At 42.9% G+C, this 15,540-nt stretch overlaps 3 protein-coding genes and 1 long non-coding RNA gene across 6 annotated transcripts; 3 read left to right on the forward strand and 1 right to left on the reverse strand.

The window, feature by feature from the left end:
- The first annotated feature begins 190 nt into the window (after nucleotides 1-190).
- Nucleotides 191-1,198, forward strand: LOC149986239 (uncharacterized). The gene is made up of 2 exons (XR_016501141.1): nucleotides 191-329; nucleotides 462-1,198. It is a non-coding gene; the product is annotated as an uncharacterized LOC149986239 (long non-coding RNA).
- LOC112277741 (protein ENHANCER OF LHP1 1) lies at nucleotides 289-4,745 on the reverse strand. The gene is made up of 10 exons (XM_024510423.3): nucleotides 3,677-4,745; nucleotides 3,321-3,497; nucleotides 2,998-3,114; nucleotides 2,583-2,822; nucleotides 2,397-2,452; nucleotides 2,174-2,279; nucleotides 1,829-1,945; nucleotides 1,451-1,577; nucleotides 1,135-1,265; nucleotides 289-990 (listed from the first exon to the last, which is right to left on the reverse strand). The coding sequence occupies exons 1-10, from the start codon at nucleotides 4,214-4,216 to the stop codon at nucleotides 436-438; spliced, it is 2,166 nt and encodes a 721-aa protein (XP_024366191.1). The 5' UTR covers nucleotides 4,217-4,745; the 3' UTR covers nucleotides 289-435.
- A 239-nt stretch (nucleotides 4,746-4,984) lies between these two features.
- Nucleotides 4,985-7,088, forward strand: LOC112277743 (uncharacterized). The gene is made up of 3 exons (XM_024510430.3): nucleotides 4,985-5,523; nucleotides 5,965-6,106; nucleotides 6,492-7,088. The coding sequence occupies exons 1-3, from the start codon at nucleotides 5,171-5,173 to the stop codon at nucleotides 6,573-6,575; spliced, it is 579 nt and encodes a 192-aa protein (XP_024366198.1). The 5' UTR covers nucleotides 4,985-5,170; the 3' UTR covers nucleotides 6,576-7,088.
- A 1,921-nt stretch (nucleotides 7,089-9,009) lies between these two features.
- Nucleotides 9,010-15,170, forward strand: LOC112277916 (protein REDUCED WALL ACETYLATION 3). Of its 3 annotated transcripts, none has more exons than XM_090247889.1 (16): nucleotides 9,010-9,545; nucleotides 10,168-10,259; nucleotides 10,550-10,687; nucleotides 10,807-10,863; nucleotides 11,223-11,295; nucleotides 11,456-11,614; nucleotides 11,910-12,059; nucleotides 12,220-12,475; nucleotides 12,859-12,977; nucleotides 13,194-13,280; nucleotides 13,448-13,536; nucleotides 13,778-13,840; nucleotides 14,021-14,077; nucleotides 14,423-14,519; nucleotides 14,635-14,793; nucleotides 14,964-15,170. In XM_090247889.1, the coding sequence occupies exons 1-16, from the start codon at nucleotides 9,483-9,485 to the stop codon at nucleotides 14,970-14,972; spliced, it is 1,668 nt and encodes a 555-aa protein (XP_090104015.1). In that variant the 5' UTR covers nucleotides 9,010-9,482; the 3' UTR covers nucleotides 14,973-15,170. The 3 variants fall into 3 exon arrangements, with proteins under 3 accessions (XP_090104015.1, XP_090104014.1, XP_090104016.1); XM_090247888.1 differs by having other exon boundaries at nucleotides 9,065-9,545; nucleotides 10,165-10,259; XM_090247890.1 differs by having other exon boundaries at nucleotides 9,125-9,545; nucleotides 10,160-10,259.
- The last annotated feature ends 370 nt before the right edge of the window (nucleotides 15,171-15,540 follow it).

The following is a 15,540-nucleotide window of genomic DNA, read 5'->3' on the forward strand; positions in this document are numbered from 1 at the left end:
AGTCAATGGGTGCTGCTGCTTGTGAAGTTTTCGTAAGAGTGTACGACGTGAAAAAGTCATTTGTTTCGGGTGCTTATGAGTGAAAAAATACGTCCTGGCTAATGTCTATTCTGTTTCTAGAATTTCACGTACTAGTGTGACTAAGAAATAAATTGGTACACGATCTGGAGGTCAAGTGAATAGGGGATCAGTCGCACAAAGAACAGCATCGATACCAGGTTGTTTAAATGGAAGGCATTCGAATTTTCAACTGAGACATTATTTCAAGCAGGTCATTGTGTACTCCAATTTGTAAGAAACGGTTACTTGAATTGACGAAGTTTCGAAATGTACGTACTCTTCAATCATGTTTTGAACTGTACAGATTTCATGCAAGGATCTGGCGAACGTTTTTCTACACTTCTGTTCCTACGGTATTTCTATATATCTATTATCTCAAACCACCCTCCCCACTTTGGCAGGTCTTTGAAGGGAACTGGCGCCTATCTTCCTCTTAGTCTCAGATGGGGTGCTCTGCATCTTCCGCAGTGATTGCAAGAGGGAATCATTCTTATCGTCAGTATTTTGCTTACTGTCTACCACCTTGGCAAACGGATTACTAGGCTTGAAGCTAGATAGGGACACAAATGACACTTTTGGTGGAGTGCCAGCTTTTAAAGACCCATCTGAGGGCCTTACTTCGGTCAAGTCATGGGCAGGATCCGCAGTTACTCTCTTGTGAGATTTCTTCAGTATTGATCGAAATTCTGATCTAGGCTCGGCTGTTGACGTATCTGCGGTGGCACATGTGGTAGGGGCGGCACCCTGGCTATCCCTGTCTGAGCTATTAATAATTGCCGTCTTCAGTGCAGACAGCTGAGGTCGCGGTGGCTCAGCCAACGTATTGACTAGTTGTCTAGACGTAGGAGTGTAAGCAGAAGATGTAACTTGAGCCTGCGGCTGACGTGTATGTGCTCCAAGGTCTTCGGCTCTCTCTCTGGCACTTTTTTCCTGTCGATTGCAATTCATATATCTTCAGTATAGGGCTATTAAACAGACTTGCAGGGTGCTAAACGGATTATCAACAATAGCTTGAATGACAACTTGCTGCTTGAAGGATTTATGGACAGCGAAAAATCAACCAGTAGTGCAGACCTCAAGGAGCTGATTTATCCGCTCTGCCAATGACGGTAACCGCATGGCAGTTACAAGTTTGAGGGCTCCTTCCATCGATTTGTGTAGTGATAATTGGCTGGAAAGCTCCAAAGCTCTTGCAAGCTTATCTCCTGGGAGAGTAAGAGAAGAAACTGTTAGTGTAGGAACTAGTTTCAAGTGTTCCATGGAGTGATGTCTTCTGCATGGTATTCGGCATGCAAGGGTTCAAACAATTGTATTCATAAAGGTTCACCACATGTAGTAGGCCTCCGCACAGTTAACTACAATACGTAGTGATAGAAGTGAATCCCTGTACCTTTACAACAGGAAGCAATTAGACGTAAGATACAACGATCGAGCTCCGCCTCCATCTCGAACACTGCTTCATCCGCTTCGTCGTCGTCACGCCCAGCTGCGGCTGCTTCATCAGCCCTCAACCGTGTCTACAGCGGTGAAGATAAGTTTAGAAGAGATCATACTGAGAGGAGATCAACCGTCATTGACTTAACTCTAGTGTTACAGGGATACGCACCATGGAAGCATTACCAACTTGTTTATCATCTTTCTGCACTGTCCTGTCCCCAGCTCCCATGAAGGGATTCGGGAAACACGACCTCTCACACACCTTCGAAGAGCAGCAGTAGAGAATACGGAAGTACGGAACAGAGCTTAAAGGCATGAGGTGAATACGTACATGTGTGAGATGCAGTGTCCCTCTTAGTAAGTCACTTTCTAAATCATCAGCTCCTAGGTCGGAGTGCACCACAGGAACGGATGTGTTGATGATGCTCATCACCGGCTTCGGCATAACCTGTTCCAGAAGCAGGATATGAGATTGCCTCCAAATTCATAACCGCAAGATATGAAACTCATGACTCAATCACTATTACTAAGAAGAGGTGACAAGTTGAACACGGGCAGCACCATGTTGCGATATGAATGTTCCAAAGCCGGGCGTGGACGTGTGCGTTGATTGCTTTAGGAGTATGACAAGCTTGAAAGGAGTTATAAATAACGCATTGGAGTTTAAAATGATTACCTGAGGTTGAGATTCAGGTGCCTTGCAAACAATGCAATAAACCTGTGTGGTGTTCAGTCCGACCACCCAGTAGGTCTCATTTTCCTTCGTCCTTTCTGCAGCAGCACTGTTACACGGTCCACATGTACATTCAGTAACTGATATTCACCCTTCTAGGATTAGTATAGTTGAATGCCATTAAAATATGTTACTGAGTGAGCGGAATCACGACGGTGGTGATCACCTGAACACTGGTATCCAGCAACCGTTGAACTCGCTGCTATAAACACGAAGCACTCCCTGGAGCAGCAAAAGGAAATTAGCACCTAACGGCAGAACAGGCGTGTGTTATGGAAGGCAGCTGGCATAGTTCAGGAACCAATCCTACTATCTCAATTATGTGCCGGTCAGGTAGACGAAGCACACACACCTGTGAGTCATAGGAACTCAGGGATCCAGCTTCTGAGAAGCCTATCCAAGTCAATGTGGACCCTGGACTGAGAGGAAGCCTGCCTGTGAGCAACCGTTTCTGTGTCCTCACGTTCAACAACATGAATTCCAACATCTGATCTCTTGAGGGTAGAGGGCTTGAAGCATGGGTAACGACGGCCAATCGGTCTCCATTCCCAACCAGTGAAACCACTGGGCCTCCCAGTGATGTGACGAATCTCTGCACACGGAAAAAATATCGTTAACCTTTGACCAATGAACGGGTAACTTGAGAAAGCGAGATCTCGAGAGAATTCGTTATCCAAGGCCCACGTAGACTCTCCAAATTAGGTTCAGGAACCATTTCACCGTTCCATAGTTTAACGGTTGAGGAAAGACTGGAGTAAGTCATTGACCTGCAACCCAGCTTCCGAGTAGACCCGAAGAAAATATTGACTGGTCACCGCTGCTATCCAACCAGTGCCTACCGCAACAGCTTTGACCTCCTCTTCCAAAGGGAACCGCATTGACCACTGCAAGTGCACCTCAATGTCAGTGAAGGAGATGAAACTTCGCAACAGCACGGTAAAATAACTTAAAATCAACGGGCTTGGGCTTGCGATATCTCTACTCCCGCTACAGGTGCGACTGCGCTAGCAACCGTGTGATTGATTGTCTTGGAGATTATTAAGAAGTATGTGTAGAGGAGATGGGCACTTAGCATGGTAGCGCATCTAACCTCACTATTGCTCGTCCAGCTGTTAAACGGACGATACAACATAGTGCTCGGCACATTTTCTCCTCTCTGCGGATTGGCGAAGACGCTGCCTCTCTCGTTCATTGCGGCCATGGTGAATCCAAAATAATCTGTCATGGAAGGCACGCGCATGCCCGAACTTGTGTCATGGAAATCCACCTGCCAATCATGTCAAGATCAGGAGATACCCATGCCAGCTAAATGCTGATGTTCAAAGTAGATCACATAGGACAAACTATCTCAGACGGAGAGGGGTAACCAAACAAGAGAACCCACAACCAGTGTTCACTACAAAGCACATATGAATGTCCTCAAAATGAGAAAGTCGTTGATCTCACCTCCACATGCGCAAAGCCGGCCTCTGTATCGACTCTAGTAATACTACCCAGCATGTTATAGGCTAAGAAGCGACTCCTTCCGTCGTTGGACTGCGTGCAACCGGGCTGGACAGGGGCTTGCATGGATGACCCAGCATGAGTCTGGCCGTCGAAGGAGCGGGACACACGTGATTGTCTAATTTCCCCTGGTGGGCTGAAAACGTCAATTGCCTCTGCTTCTCTGGAGATCCTAGCTTTCGGGGATGGCAGAGTGTCCACTTTCATGGTTCTCTCGGCCTTTTCAATCCTCACAGGAAGAAAAGGCTCATCCTCGTCATCACTGTCGAGACACGGTGCTCTAGGGACGCGTCTACCGACGGATAATTTCCTGGGAGGACTTGGTTCAGGAGGGGTTTGTTCGCGGCTATCTGAGTCAAGATCTGTAGAAGTCATGACAGGTCTCTCAGTTCGCTTGGGCACCATGTCCTCATCGTCGTCGCTCCAGGCGTCCAGCCTTCCTCTTAGTCGGGCAGTGTAGGCCTTGGGCGAAGATGAAGACATGGCTTTTCAACCAATTTACTCCTACTAACTCTGCAATCGCCCACCACTGGTAGACAATCAGCTACTCCAAATAAGCAGCAAACAACCTTCCAGAACACACTTCCTCCCTGTTCCCGCAAAACGTCGATTAGAACCAAAAAGACCCGAAATCTGAACGAGAAATTGCAAACATCACCCTTAACCTAGGTATCCCCGGCTCCCACAGTAGATCCTCAAAGGAGACTACGAATCAAGGTGTTCTAAGAAGATTTATCTCTATAACCCGAAACGAGTGCTGCGATGAAGGAGGGATAATAATCTCCAAGCCTACAACTCAAGTGTTACAATGCGACAATCTGCAACTCACACAGCAACTTGCATCAACACATATTCACTCAATCCAAGCAGAATTGAGAACGGTTTTCCCAGAGAGACACAGGAATTTGGCGGAGGGAAGGTGAGGAGAGTGGCGGGAAAGGACCAATACAAAGGCGGGAACCGTTCTGCTCATATTGGGTCCAACTAAGGCGGGAGAGGGCACCATTCATTCATCCATTCAATGACATGACAATCCTACAACAGCTCTATATCATGCCGTTGGAAGAACCCAAATCTAGGTGCTGACGATAACAGATCCGGTGAAATCCTGACATGGTTATAACCTGGTTCCGTTATTGATCCCCTTCCCAAACTAGCGGTGTCCACCAACAAAACGGATATCACAATCCAGTTATGGAGCCAAACCAGTAGTATTAGGTTGAGCCTGAGTTGCCAATTCTAGTTACTGGCTGTTGGCATCGAGTCTGGATCGACGGAGATGGAAGTATGATGTTGTGAAGAGTTTCGGAATTAGGCATGTTCTATTCCTCGGGGGCCAATTGAGGAGGTTTTTGTAATTTGTGGAACCCCTTCGTAGGGACTGAGTGTGTCCAGTGGAGGTCGGATTCAAGGATTTGGTGGCAAGTTTCTTGAGCTATGGCGATGGTCTCAGCCAACTCCGTTCGCTCAGTTTGTTCTGCAATTGCCACTCCTATAGCTAAGGTAGTTGGAAAGAGAGCTTCTTTTACTGAAGTTTCATGTAGCCTCTGTTTGCGGCCGAAAAAATACAGCAGAGTGGTGCTAAGGGAGATAGGAAATGGTAGTCGTGAAAGGTGGAGCTTGGAGAATGTGAGGCAATTGCGCGGACAAGTAAGAAGCGTGAATACGGTGAAAGCGAGCGCTGACGATGCGGATGACGTGAGTGATGAAGATGTAATTAAGGACATGGAGCGTTATCTCAATGAATTGTCTGTTGAGTATGAGAATGTTTGGGATACCAAACCTGCATGGTATGTGTAATCCGGCACGAATTTTTTCTTATTTTTATTCTCTTGTCCAACTGCTTATTGTCGCAGCTGAATAAATCGTGAAGACCCTGCGATGAGTCAGTAATTTTGTGAAAATTTGAAGCGACACAAGGTTTCCCCTTTCGGATGCTGCGAATCTGTTTTGGGGATACTTGTTGGGTTTTTCCGTTTTAGTTTGTATCTCGACCTAATTTTGCACTCGCACGACAGTAGACAAACGACGGGTCTACAAGGGCTTTGTGCAAATGTCTTGCTACTGCATGCCACATTTATTTTGCAGAAAATAGTCGCGAATGCGGTAACGAATGACTTGTTTTTTAATATTTATTTATTTTTTATCGTCTTTAGTGTGCATGGTTCTGTTCGTGATGTAGCAGTTTGCAGAAACGGTCAAGCTCACAACTTCTCTCTGTTTCCTTGTAGGTGCCAGCCATGGTCAATAGTTCTAACAGGAGTCACTGGCGTAAGTTTGTCGTGGTTAGCAATTAAGTCCACCATAGTGACCGGGGTTGTAACAGTTTTGGTAGCCGGATGGTGGTATGTATTCCTATACACATATCCTATGGTGAGCTCACATATCCTGCCGCACTCTTGGATTCCAATTCCTGCACTATTAATCTTGTGACGATGATCACGTTCTAGAGCTGATCATGGCGGGATGTTTTGCTTGTGACTCCTGCCTCTTGCACCTGCATTTGGTCCTTAATGTCACTGAAGATTCTTTTTTCTGTTTTCTTTTTTCTTTTAAACTTTTTAATGCATCCTGCTGTAAAAAACTGCAACTCATTGGTGTTGCGTTATGGGGATACTTAAAGTTCTTCGTTTTTGTTCAATTTAGGGTACAACTGGATTTGAAATTGTTTTACGGGTGAACTGAGCGAGAGTTGTGAATCACTCCGCTTATAGCATCTTTATTTGTACTTAACTGGTGAATTGTGGACCTTTGACAGGCTTATACTGCAATGATTGCGGAAAGGCGAAGGAATCAGAGGAACGGTACTGAAGATACTTACGGGTTGCGAACGAGAAAATAGTAGTCTCCCTTCTTATTCTTTAGCTTTTGTTGCCATTGTTGCAGCTTAAGTCCTGATTTCCCATCCGAGGTTTCTTAGTCATCATCTTCTTGATTCAATCATCTTGGAAAATTCGAATTTAGGATTTCTTCTGTTACTATGCTCTTATGGTTAACGCTGTATGAGCTTGTGAGTTACATACTGTGGAAAGCGTACGACATGAAGAGGGGAAACGTCTCAGCTGGAAACAGGCTTTAGCATTGTGCTTACACTATATCGAGAAATCTTCGATTGCCTTCTAACTTATTAGTATGTCCGCCTCGTGCCGTCACCTACTTTGTGCAGAGTAGTTGATGGCACATGGTAGTCCTAACGGACTGACTACCATGTGCAGTCCTTTCTCCTGCAATTAACGATGTTTCGTGGACAAAACTTGCTCCATGTTGTACACGGGACGAAAATGGCAGGTTCTATCACTTGGAATTCAGACATCGCTATGTTTTCCTTCAATACATGTAGACACCGATTTCAGCATATGGATCACTAGAGCTCTAGAGTCTCTGATGACTTTCCATGGACACGGTACGCTTGTCCTTGAAGTCAGGTGCAATTGTGACGTGCTGGGCGGTACTCTCCACTTTCGCCAGCAATAGCCCCAACTTCATGGTCAATGCTGGTAATGACTCGTGATACCCACTCCATTGTTGTCCTCTCAATCTCTTCATGTTGAATCATTGCCGGTCCCGCAATTAGGAAGCTGTCGCCATCCTGCAAATGCTAACTGGCGAACACACGATTTGACGTTGTTCGTATACTCCATTAAGATTCTTTGAGTAATTCGTGGACAAAACTCACCAGCAAAAGTTTTGCACACGATGGACTCAAGAGCGGTAAAATGTCGCTATACAAGTGTTCAACTTTCTTGAACTACTGAGCCAAAGTAGTGCTCGATCTACTGGTCTTTACTATTTCCGACGACAGTACCGTTGATATGTGTCCACAAAAGTTTTGCGCTGTGATCGCGCAGACACAAACGAATGTATATAATCAATATTCTCTTAAATTCAATAGTAAACCCCGAACATGAGCGATACAATGATAACTCTCTGACTTTCACCATTTCGTATCTGCCCGAGATGATAACCAGGAGATGTAAATGGGGTAAGATGTTCTCGGATATGAACTTGGATTGTTCTCTTCATTTCACTTTAAATATCTAATCCAGTTCCCTAAGTCGAAGTTCAGAAGCCCAAATTATACTCTAACTTTTCTTCCAAAGTAAGTGCGAAATCTCTTCACATTGCAATGCAGCTGCACTGCTGTCTTCAGGATGGGCGTCCGGGAGAATCCTTTCTCCCTGCCCTGCTCCCCTTGCGCTGACTTTCAACGCATCCTGATTTAATAATAGTTAGCAAGAATTTCGGTCGTTGATAACAGTAAATAACATTGAAATTCTGCTAAAATAACTGCATGTGCATTTAAGGAAAAAAGTAGAACGAAGGCAAGAATCCCTAACTCCCACATTAGATGCTGCTACCAAACCAGCTATACCACAAGCTATTAAAAGTGAATTTGGATCTCGGTTATTTATTCTCTCTCAGACTCACCAATTATATTATAAACCTGCACATTTCCTTATATACAATTAATTATTTATTTGTATAATTATTTATTTATATATTTATATAAACATATACCTTGAATTGGGATTGTAACTCGGAGTCAACATCCTTTTGGTGGAGAAATGCCTTCCACTGCACCAGGCACGCTGCATGCCTTTCACGCAAGCAAACTGCTCGCATTCACCCACGTTTTGTCGAACTTATTTGGAAATCGTACCAGGATATTCCGAAGTTAATATGGTAGTTCCTGTGAGAGAAAAATAAGTGTATTGAATGAATTTAGGTTTACCATGATCCGTTTAACACAGGAATTTATGGTTTGTTGCATCCTTAAAACTCGGCCGGGCTTTTGTAATCATGGTTCATGTACGTGAGATACCAACTTTTATAGCTTGATTCTAAATTTGGATATCCGGACACAAGTCCATAGCGAGGACACCCTCCGTAGGGTTTGGTAATCTCCGAAGTCCTAGTTGGGGCTTTTTTGTTTCTTTTTGTTTTTTTAACGATATGGGGGAGTTCCTGAGCGCATGATCGTCTCCTGCGTCGACGGCGCGGAGTGGAAACATTGAGCGAATATCACGTTCGAGATCAAAGCAAACAAATGCACATCTCATGAATGTAGAGCGGCGTTTGTGAGAAGATCGGATGAAGCATATTCACTCCCAGGCTCTTCAATAAGCGCAAGCACAGTTCTGCGGTGTAAACGGAATACGACCCGCACCGATGAACGATAATCGTCCACTAATCGGCGAGAGGACTGCCGTCTGCGTCAATTTCGTCGCGAGGGGAATAAGAGTGAAGTTTGATTAGAGACGAAGAGTGCGTTTTGAGGCGATTGGCTGTTGGTTTAGATAGCAGGGTGGGGGGAGGGGGGTACAAGTGATAGGGAGCGGTAGACCATGATTGCAATGTGAGCGACCTTCCGAGTTCAGCTATTCCATCACCAGCACCAAGCTACACTGTTTTGCTGCCTCGCCATGTTTTTGGCGCGTCCTACCTCCCTCCCTTGACCTATTCCGGTGCAGTAGAACATTGTGGGGTTCTGGGCCGAGGTATGATACGGAGCTGTGCTTGAAGGTTGCAGCGTGCGCATTTTGCAGCAGCCCGGCGAAGGTAGAGCGCGTCTCGGCGCTTGGCGCACGGTGCAATGCCATTTAGAGTGTCTGGTTGAAGTTGCGTTTTTTGCGCCGGTGGCAGAGCTTTTGTTGGTGTTTTGCCGTCGGTTCCTGTCAATCTTTAGTTTGCAGATCTGTGAAGTAATTCGTCATAAATCTCAACTCGGTTTTTGGCGGCCTTGAGAAATATGGATGCTTCCGAGCGTATTCCCGTGGAGGGTGTCCATGCTGAATCCATTTCAGCCAGTCAGGTTTGTACTAGTTGCATTTCTTCCTTTTGAGAATTTCGCCTCGTTGGTGGGAGATTTTTTGTAGCATTTTATTTCGGGCAGGTTTGCAGGAGATTCAGAGAGGTTGAAACACATAGTACTACACACTCAAGCTCTAGCTCTTTCGACGAGTGTGTCAAGTTTTCTGATCTAGAACCTCGAAATTATCCTGTAAGGTCATTTAAGAGGAGAAACTCATGATAATATGACATCAGAGATAGATGTTTTACCCTCTCTTTCGTGCAAGTCTATTCGCTGAGAATGCTGGAATAAGCAATTATTAGCAGTAACTTTATGTGGTAGAAGTGTCGCGGGTGTCGTATAGAACTCGTTTTGTCTGTTGCTAAGTATTTAGATCACGAAGTAGCTAAGCTGCAAACAATGTTGTTTCTGCAGTGAAACTCCTCATTGTTAAATATATTGCTTTTTAGCTATTGAGACAGCAGGTTCAGCCCTCAAAGACCAATGTAAAGTTTTCCATACCAGTCAACCAGATGACCCGGGGCACACTTCCTGAGGCCCGTCTTTTCATGTGATGTCTGTATGCTGAGGATTAGTTCCGCCGATTGATTGTTCACATTATTGCTACGTGTTAGAGAAGCAGGTGGCATTCTTTCTCGGTCTAATGCCCTTGATAATTGCATGGATCTACGCCGAGATACTGGATTTCAAGAAATTTCCAACCTCGACAAAAGGGTAAGTTCCACAGCTCCCGTACTTTTACCTGAAGCTTTTAGCGCGGAATTAGATCGAGATTAAGTAAATAGATGTCGAGATACACGAATCGAAACCCCTTACACTTGTTTCTTCTGATCAATTTAGCTGTCGTGAAAGGATTTTAAGGAAAGAGCCATTTACTTATTTTATATGTCCTTCGTGGTTAGCGACTTTCGTAGAGAAGTTGGAGGTTGAGTCAGATTTAACAAGGGTCGTTATAAAGGCAGCATCAAAGAGTGCTTAATATCGGCAAGGTTTGATTGTCATAGACATGATGATGTGGATCTCGAAGAGTTGAAAGATGGATCTATCAAGGATGAGGAGAAAGCTACCTTGCTTGAGAGTAGCCTTTCCGTGAGTGGAAGTTTTAGGTCTGGACCTGCTCCAGTGCGAACGTCTCTAATCAAGTACGCCACTCCTCACCGTATCTACGTTACATTCGTACGCAACTCTTCTGAAATCAAATTAAGATAATTTATGTTGAATCTGGGTTCTTCCGACCTGACATTTCTTGGTGCACTTGCAGATTTTTAACGTTGAATGAGACCTTTTTGGTGGAGAATCGTCTCACATTGAGGGCTATGTGAGGTTTCTCACATTTGCAGAGTCAATGTATTTCTTTGTTTATTAGTTCTTTTTAAGAAAATTTAAAAGAATCTCTCATTTTTCGGTGCTTGGTTCTGGACTCAATAGTAACGGGAGGAGGTGTTATTTATGGATAAGCGCGTGTTAACACTTTTTAATGAAGAATTGGCTCAACTGTTGTTCAGCTTAGATATAGCCCATCTCGGATTCTATTTACTTTCATGTAGCTCAGTTTTATTCAAACAATAAGAAAACTGAAACTAGCTAGGGTCTTTCCTTCTTTCTTTCATCTTCTTCTTCCTTACCTACTTATTTAAAGCATTATAGTAATGCTGTGTACTTTTCGTTTATTTGCAGCGCCGAATTCCTTGGCCTCCTCTGCTTCCTATACCTGTGTGATCGAACAAATATCTTTTCTGCATCTAGAAAGGTAATCGCCAATCAATGCAAAGGGCTTTGAGGTCCTATTTTATATCTGCTGTCATCTGCAAGCATGTAGAGGAGAAAGCGCACATCCACATTCTTGTAACATTCTGTTTAACAGTAATTCTCATGTGATGATGAAACCGGTTCTAAAATGTGTTGTGCAGCATTATAGTAGGGACCTGTTTCTCTTCTTGTATCTCTTGTTGGTTCTGGCGTCTGCCTTAACCTCTTTGAAGAAACACGTCGATAAATCGATTGCAACTGGAAAATCTATTCTGTACTTGAATCGACATCAAACGGAAGAATGGAAGGGCTGGATGCAGGTTTGCTTTATCTCATCCGTATCTGATAATTTGGAAGAAATAGTTCTAGATTGCATTTGCTCTCTGTACCTGTTTGTTGGGTATGTCAGCGTGTACTCAAAGGATCAAATCGTAGATCCCAACCTAGTTTAGGTATTTATGTTTTAGTTGTGTTTATTAGTTCCCTTTATTTGCTTATGTAATGAACGCAGAGTATTTTCACCGCCACCTTCGAGGATAATAAACTTGTACAAAGCATATTTGTTACATTCACTTCATTTGTTCTTCTGACATCGTTTGGATTTTTTTCGTGCAGGTCCTTTTCCTCATGTATCACTATTTCGAAGCTAAAGAGTTTTATAATGCCATTCGAGTTTTTATTGCTGCCTACGTTTGGATGACGGGGTTTGGCAACTTTTCTTACTATTACATTCGCAAAGACTTTAGCTTGGGCCGTTTTGCACAGGTATGTATGAGCGTCTTGAATATGATTAGTGGCGGTAATTTTGGTGCGGGTTGCACTGTTAGCCTGTTTTCGGAACTACGAATTCAAGTGTTCATGTACCTCCAGTTAATGTTTTTCAAAAATCGAAGGGGTACCTTAATAGTGCTTGATGATGTGACAGATGATGTGGCGGCTCAATTTTCTGGTCTTCTTTGCCTGTATAGTGCTGAACAATGACTACATGCTTTACTACATTTGTCCAATGCACACACTTTTCACTCTCTTGGTGTACGGGTGTCTTGGGATATATTCCAAGTACAATGAGGTGCCTTCTGTGATGTTTACAAAAATAGTTGTTTCATTTCTGGTGGTGGTTATCGTGTGGGAGATCCCTGGCGTTTTTGAACTTCTCTGGAGCCCTCTCACTTTTCTTCTCGGTACGTTCACCAAATTTAAGCATCAGCTTATCATACAACTTGTCATCCCATTGTTTCACGTTGTCTTTTTTGTGTTCATATGACTTGGTTCAAGCACTAAATGCCACTTAAATTGGTCCAATGTCATCTTTTTGTTTCTTCTGAATGATACTACGGTCTTTCAGCTTCAAAATATGATACCTAATTTCTTTGGAACCCTTGGGAATAAAATCTTTCTCCTTCAAAATCTGCGTGATGGTGAAATAGATTTTGATGGTGTATTTGAACTGTTAATGTGCATGATGGACTAGTTGTGCACCATTCATAAATTGTGATCCTTAATTTCATGGCAGTTTAATGATAACCTAGCGATAGTTGCTGAGTATTTTTACTTATTTTTGCAGCGTATCAAGATCCTTTATCAAAGCACCCCACTCCCTTGCTGCATGAATGGCACTTCAGATCAGGACTGGATCGATACATCTGGATTGTGGGCATGCTCTATGCGTATTTTCATCCTACGGTATTAACATTTGGACTTTTGTTTCGAAAGAAAAGACGTATAGTTATCGTTTGAGTTCGCAGCATGTTGTGTACTAAGTTTCTGGCATTCTTGTCATGACGTGATGGTGTGGCACTTCGCGCAGTTTCATAAGTGGGGAAGATTTGTAGTGAGGCTTATGAACTGATTGATTTAATATCGGCTTCCAAGAGATTGACAATCTTTATATGTTCGCAGGTAGAAAGGTGGCTTGAAAAGGTAGAGGAGATGGAGTACAAAAGAAGGACCTTTATCAAGTCTGCCGTTATATCTGCTACGATGCTGGTAAGTTTTTTTAGTTCTTGAGCAATTGCTTGCTTTGAAGTTAGTCAAAATGCAGAGCTCATTTATATTGTTTGTTCGTCTGGATGTTGTCGATCTAAAAGGTTGGATATGCTGATACTAGGTAGCAAATTCTCCCGCTGATAACCTTTGTGTATTTGCAACTGCAGATGGGTTATATGTGGTATGTTCACATTTACACTCTTGATAAGACTTCCTATAACAAGCTGCACCCTTACACGTCATGGATCCCTATCACGTACGCCCTTGATCTCACTTCTGTCGAGGATGATCCTCGTGGTTCCTGCTGTCTATTGTCAGTGTTGTATGTCCAAAATGATCTACAAAGATCAATGCGTTTGGGCTTTCGGTACAATATTTGCCGACCCTCGCGGGTGTCAGTTGTTCTTTTATCTTTCAAAACTTTTTAATTTCTTAAAATTAATTAACCAGATTTTCATATATTGATAAGATCGTTTTTACCTTGGAATTGGGTCCAGGGTGTACATTGTTCTACGAAATTTATCGCAGTCACTTCGCAACTATTCCCTCACCCTCTTTGCGTAAGTGTACCTCGGACGTTGTTGATACCTGTATTGCATGCACATGTTTCTTTGCATAATGTGTATAGATTGTTAGGCCGTCTGATTTAGTTTCTATAACACAGTATATTGTGCTTGATCATTTTGGAACATCCCAGTAAACTAGATTGCCAGCTATGAAACTTTCCTTTTTCAATGCAGATGGCTTGGGAAAATCACTTTGGAGACATATATCTCGCAATTTCACATATGGCTGAGGTGAGCAGATTTGAAAATTCCTGCAGCAATATTAAGGTCACAATTGAACTATTTATGTTACAGAAGTAAATTTGCCACATACTTGACACTGAGGATCATGGATAACATTCTCCAACCTACTAGCATGGGATTCTTTCGCCCTTATGAACCTAGTGTGGTAAATTTAGGAACCATTGAGTGTATTTTAATCAAGTCTCAGGCGTTTTTAATATTTTCGAGTTCCCTTCATTTTTTTAAACTAAAAGTATTGTCTTAAAACTTGAAACAATGTACGTACTCGTGTAGGTTGTTGTGATGAAAAAGTGACAAACGTTCTGAATATGTGACACATTTTGTTCCTTTCAGGACTGGTATCTCAAATGGACAACCAAAGCTGTTACTGTCCATTATTCAGGACTATCCATTGCTCAACTTCATGTTGACATCTGCCATCTATATCTTGGTAAGCATTTGCCAAGCTAGTTTGATATTTGAGATGTTATTTGATTAAGTAATCCTAGAACTTTTTGGTGTGTAATTGTTTAGTATCTAATATTTTGGTTACTCTTTGGCTTTAGGTATCTTACCGGTTTTTTGAGTTGACGAATCGCTTGAAAAATGCTTTTGTCCCTCACAAAGACAATTCGCGATTGTATCAAATGGCTACTGCTGGGGCTGTGTTATGTGTCAGCTTCTATCTTGTGGCTCAAACCACCATGAATCTCCCAAAGCTCTTGGTATGTTCCTTCTGTATGGTCGACTTCATTATTAGTTTTCTGTTTTTTAATCGGTCGGGGTTTCTTCATATTAGTCTATTTTTGTAGTAAGCGTGATTCTTAGATTCGTGTGCATCACAATCTTTTTCCGTATTTGCAAGTCTGATATTTTCTTCCTATTCTGTTTACAGGGTTTGTAGGTGGAGGAAATCTGTAGTTAGACCCCTTCTTCATGATACCTCATCAGTATCTTGATTATTCTTACATTTTTAGCCTTCCACTTTTCTACAGTTGAGGCACATAAAAGTGCCCTTGTAATCGTTTCGAGTGAGCAGCATGACTTACAAGATCTATCAATTTTTCACCAGAAAGCTTCATGGTGGCAGATCCTAATTTTACATCTCTTCCCTTCCAACTTTTGTCATCAAGTTTTGCGGGAGATTCCTACATAATTTTGTTCGAAGTTCTTTAATTTAGTTTCCTCCACTCAGGAAGAGACCGCAGGTCATTGGTGGTCACACTGAGGTGTGGCAGTGGATAGTCCTGCATGGTGAAAGTGGTGACAACATCCTGAAACTGTCATATGTTTGCATCTATCTTCTTTCGATCTGTCCACAAATTTCCAAGAGTTCTTTCCTGCCTAAATGAATATGGGGACAGAAGTGCGAACTGAAATTGTTCATCAGTAGCAACTTGGGCTTGATACTGTATGGATTTCTTATACACGTTGCCTATGTATACGACTCCTGTTCACATGATAGCACGTAT

This window comes from Physcomitrium patens, chromosome 26 (assembly GCF_059467195.1).
Source record: "Physcomitrium patens ecotype Gransden chromosome 26, ASM5946719v1, whole genome shotgun sequence".
Lineage (NCBI taxonomy): Eukaryota > Viridiplantae > Streptophyta > Bryopsida > Funariales > Funariaceae > Physcomitrium > Physcomitrium patens.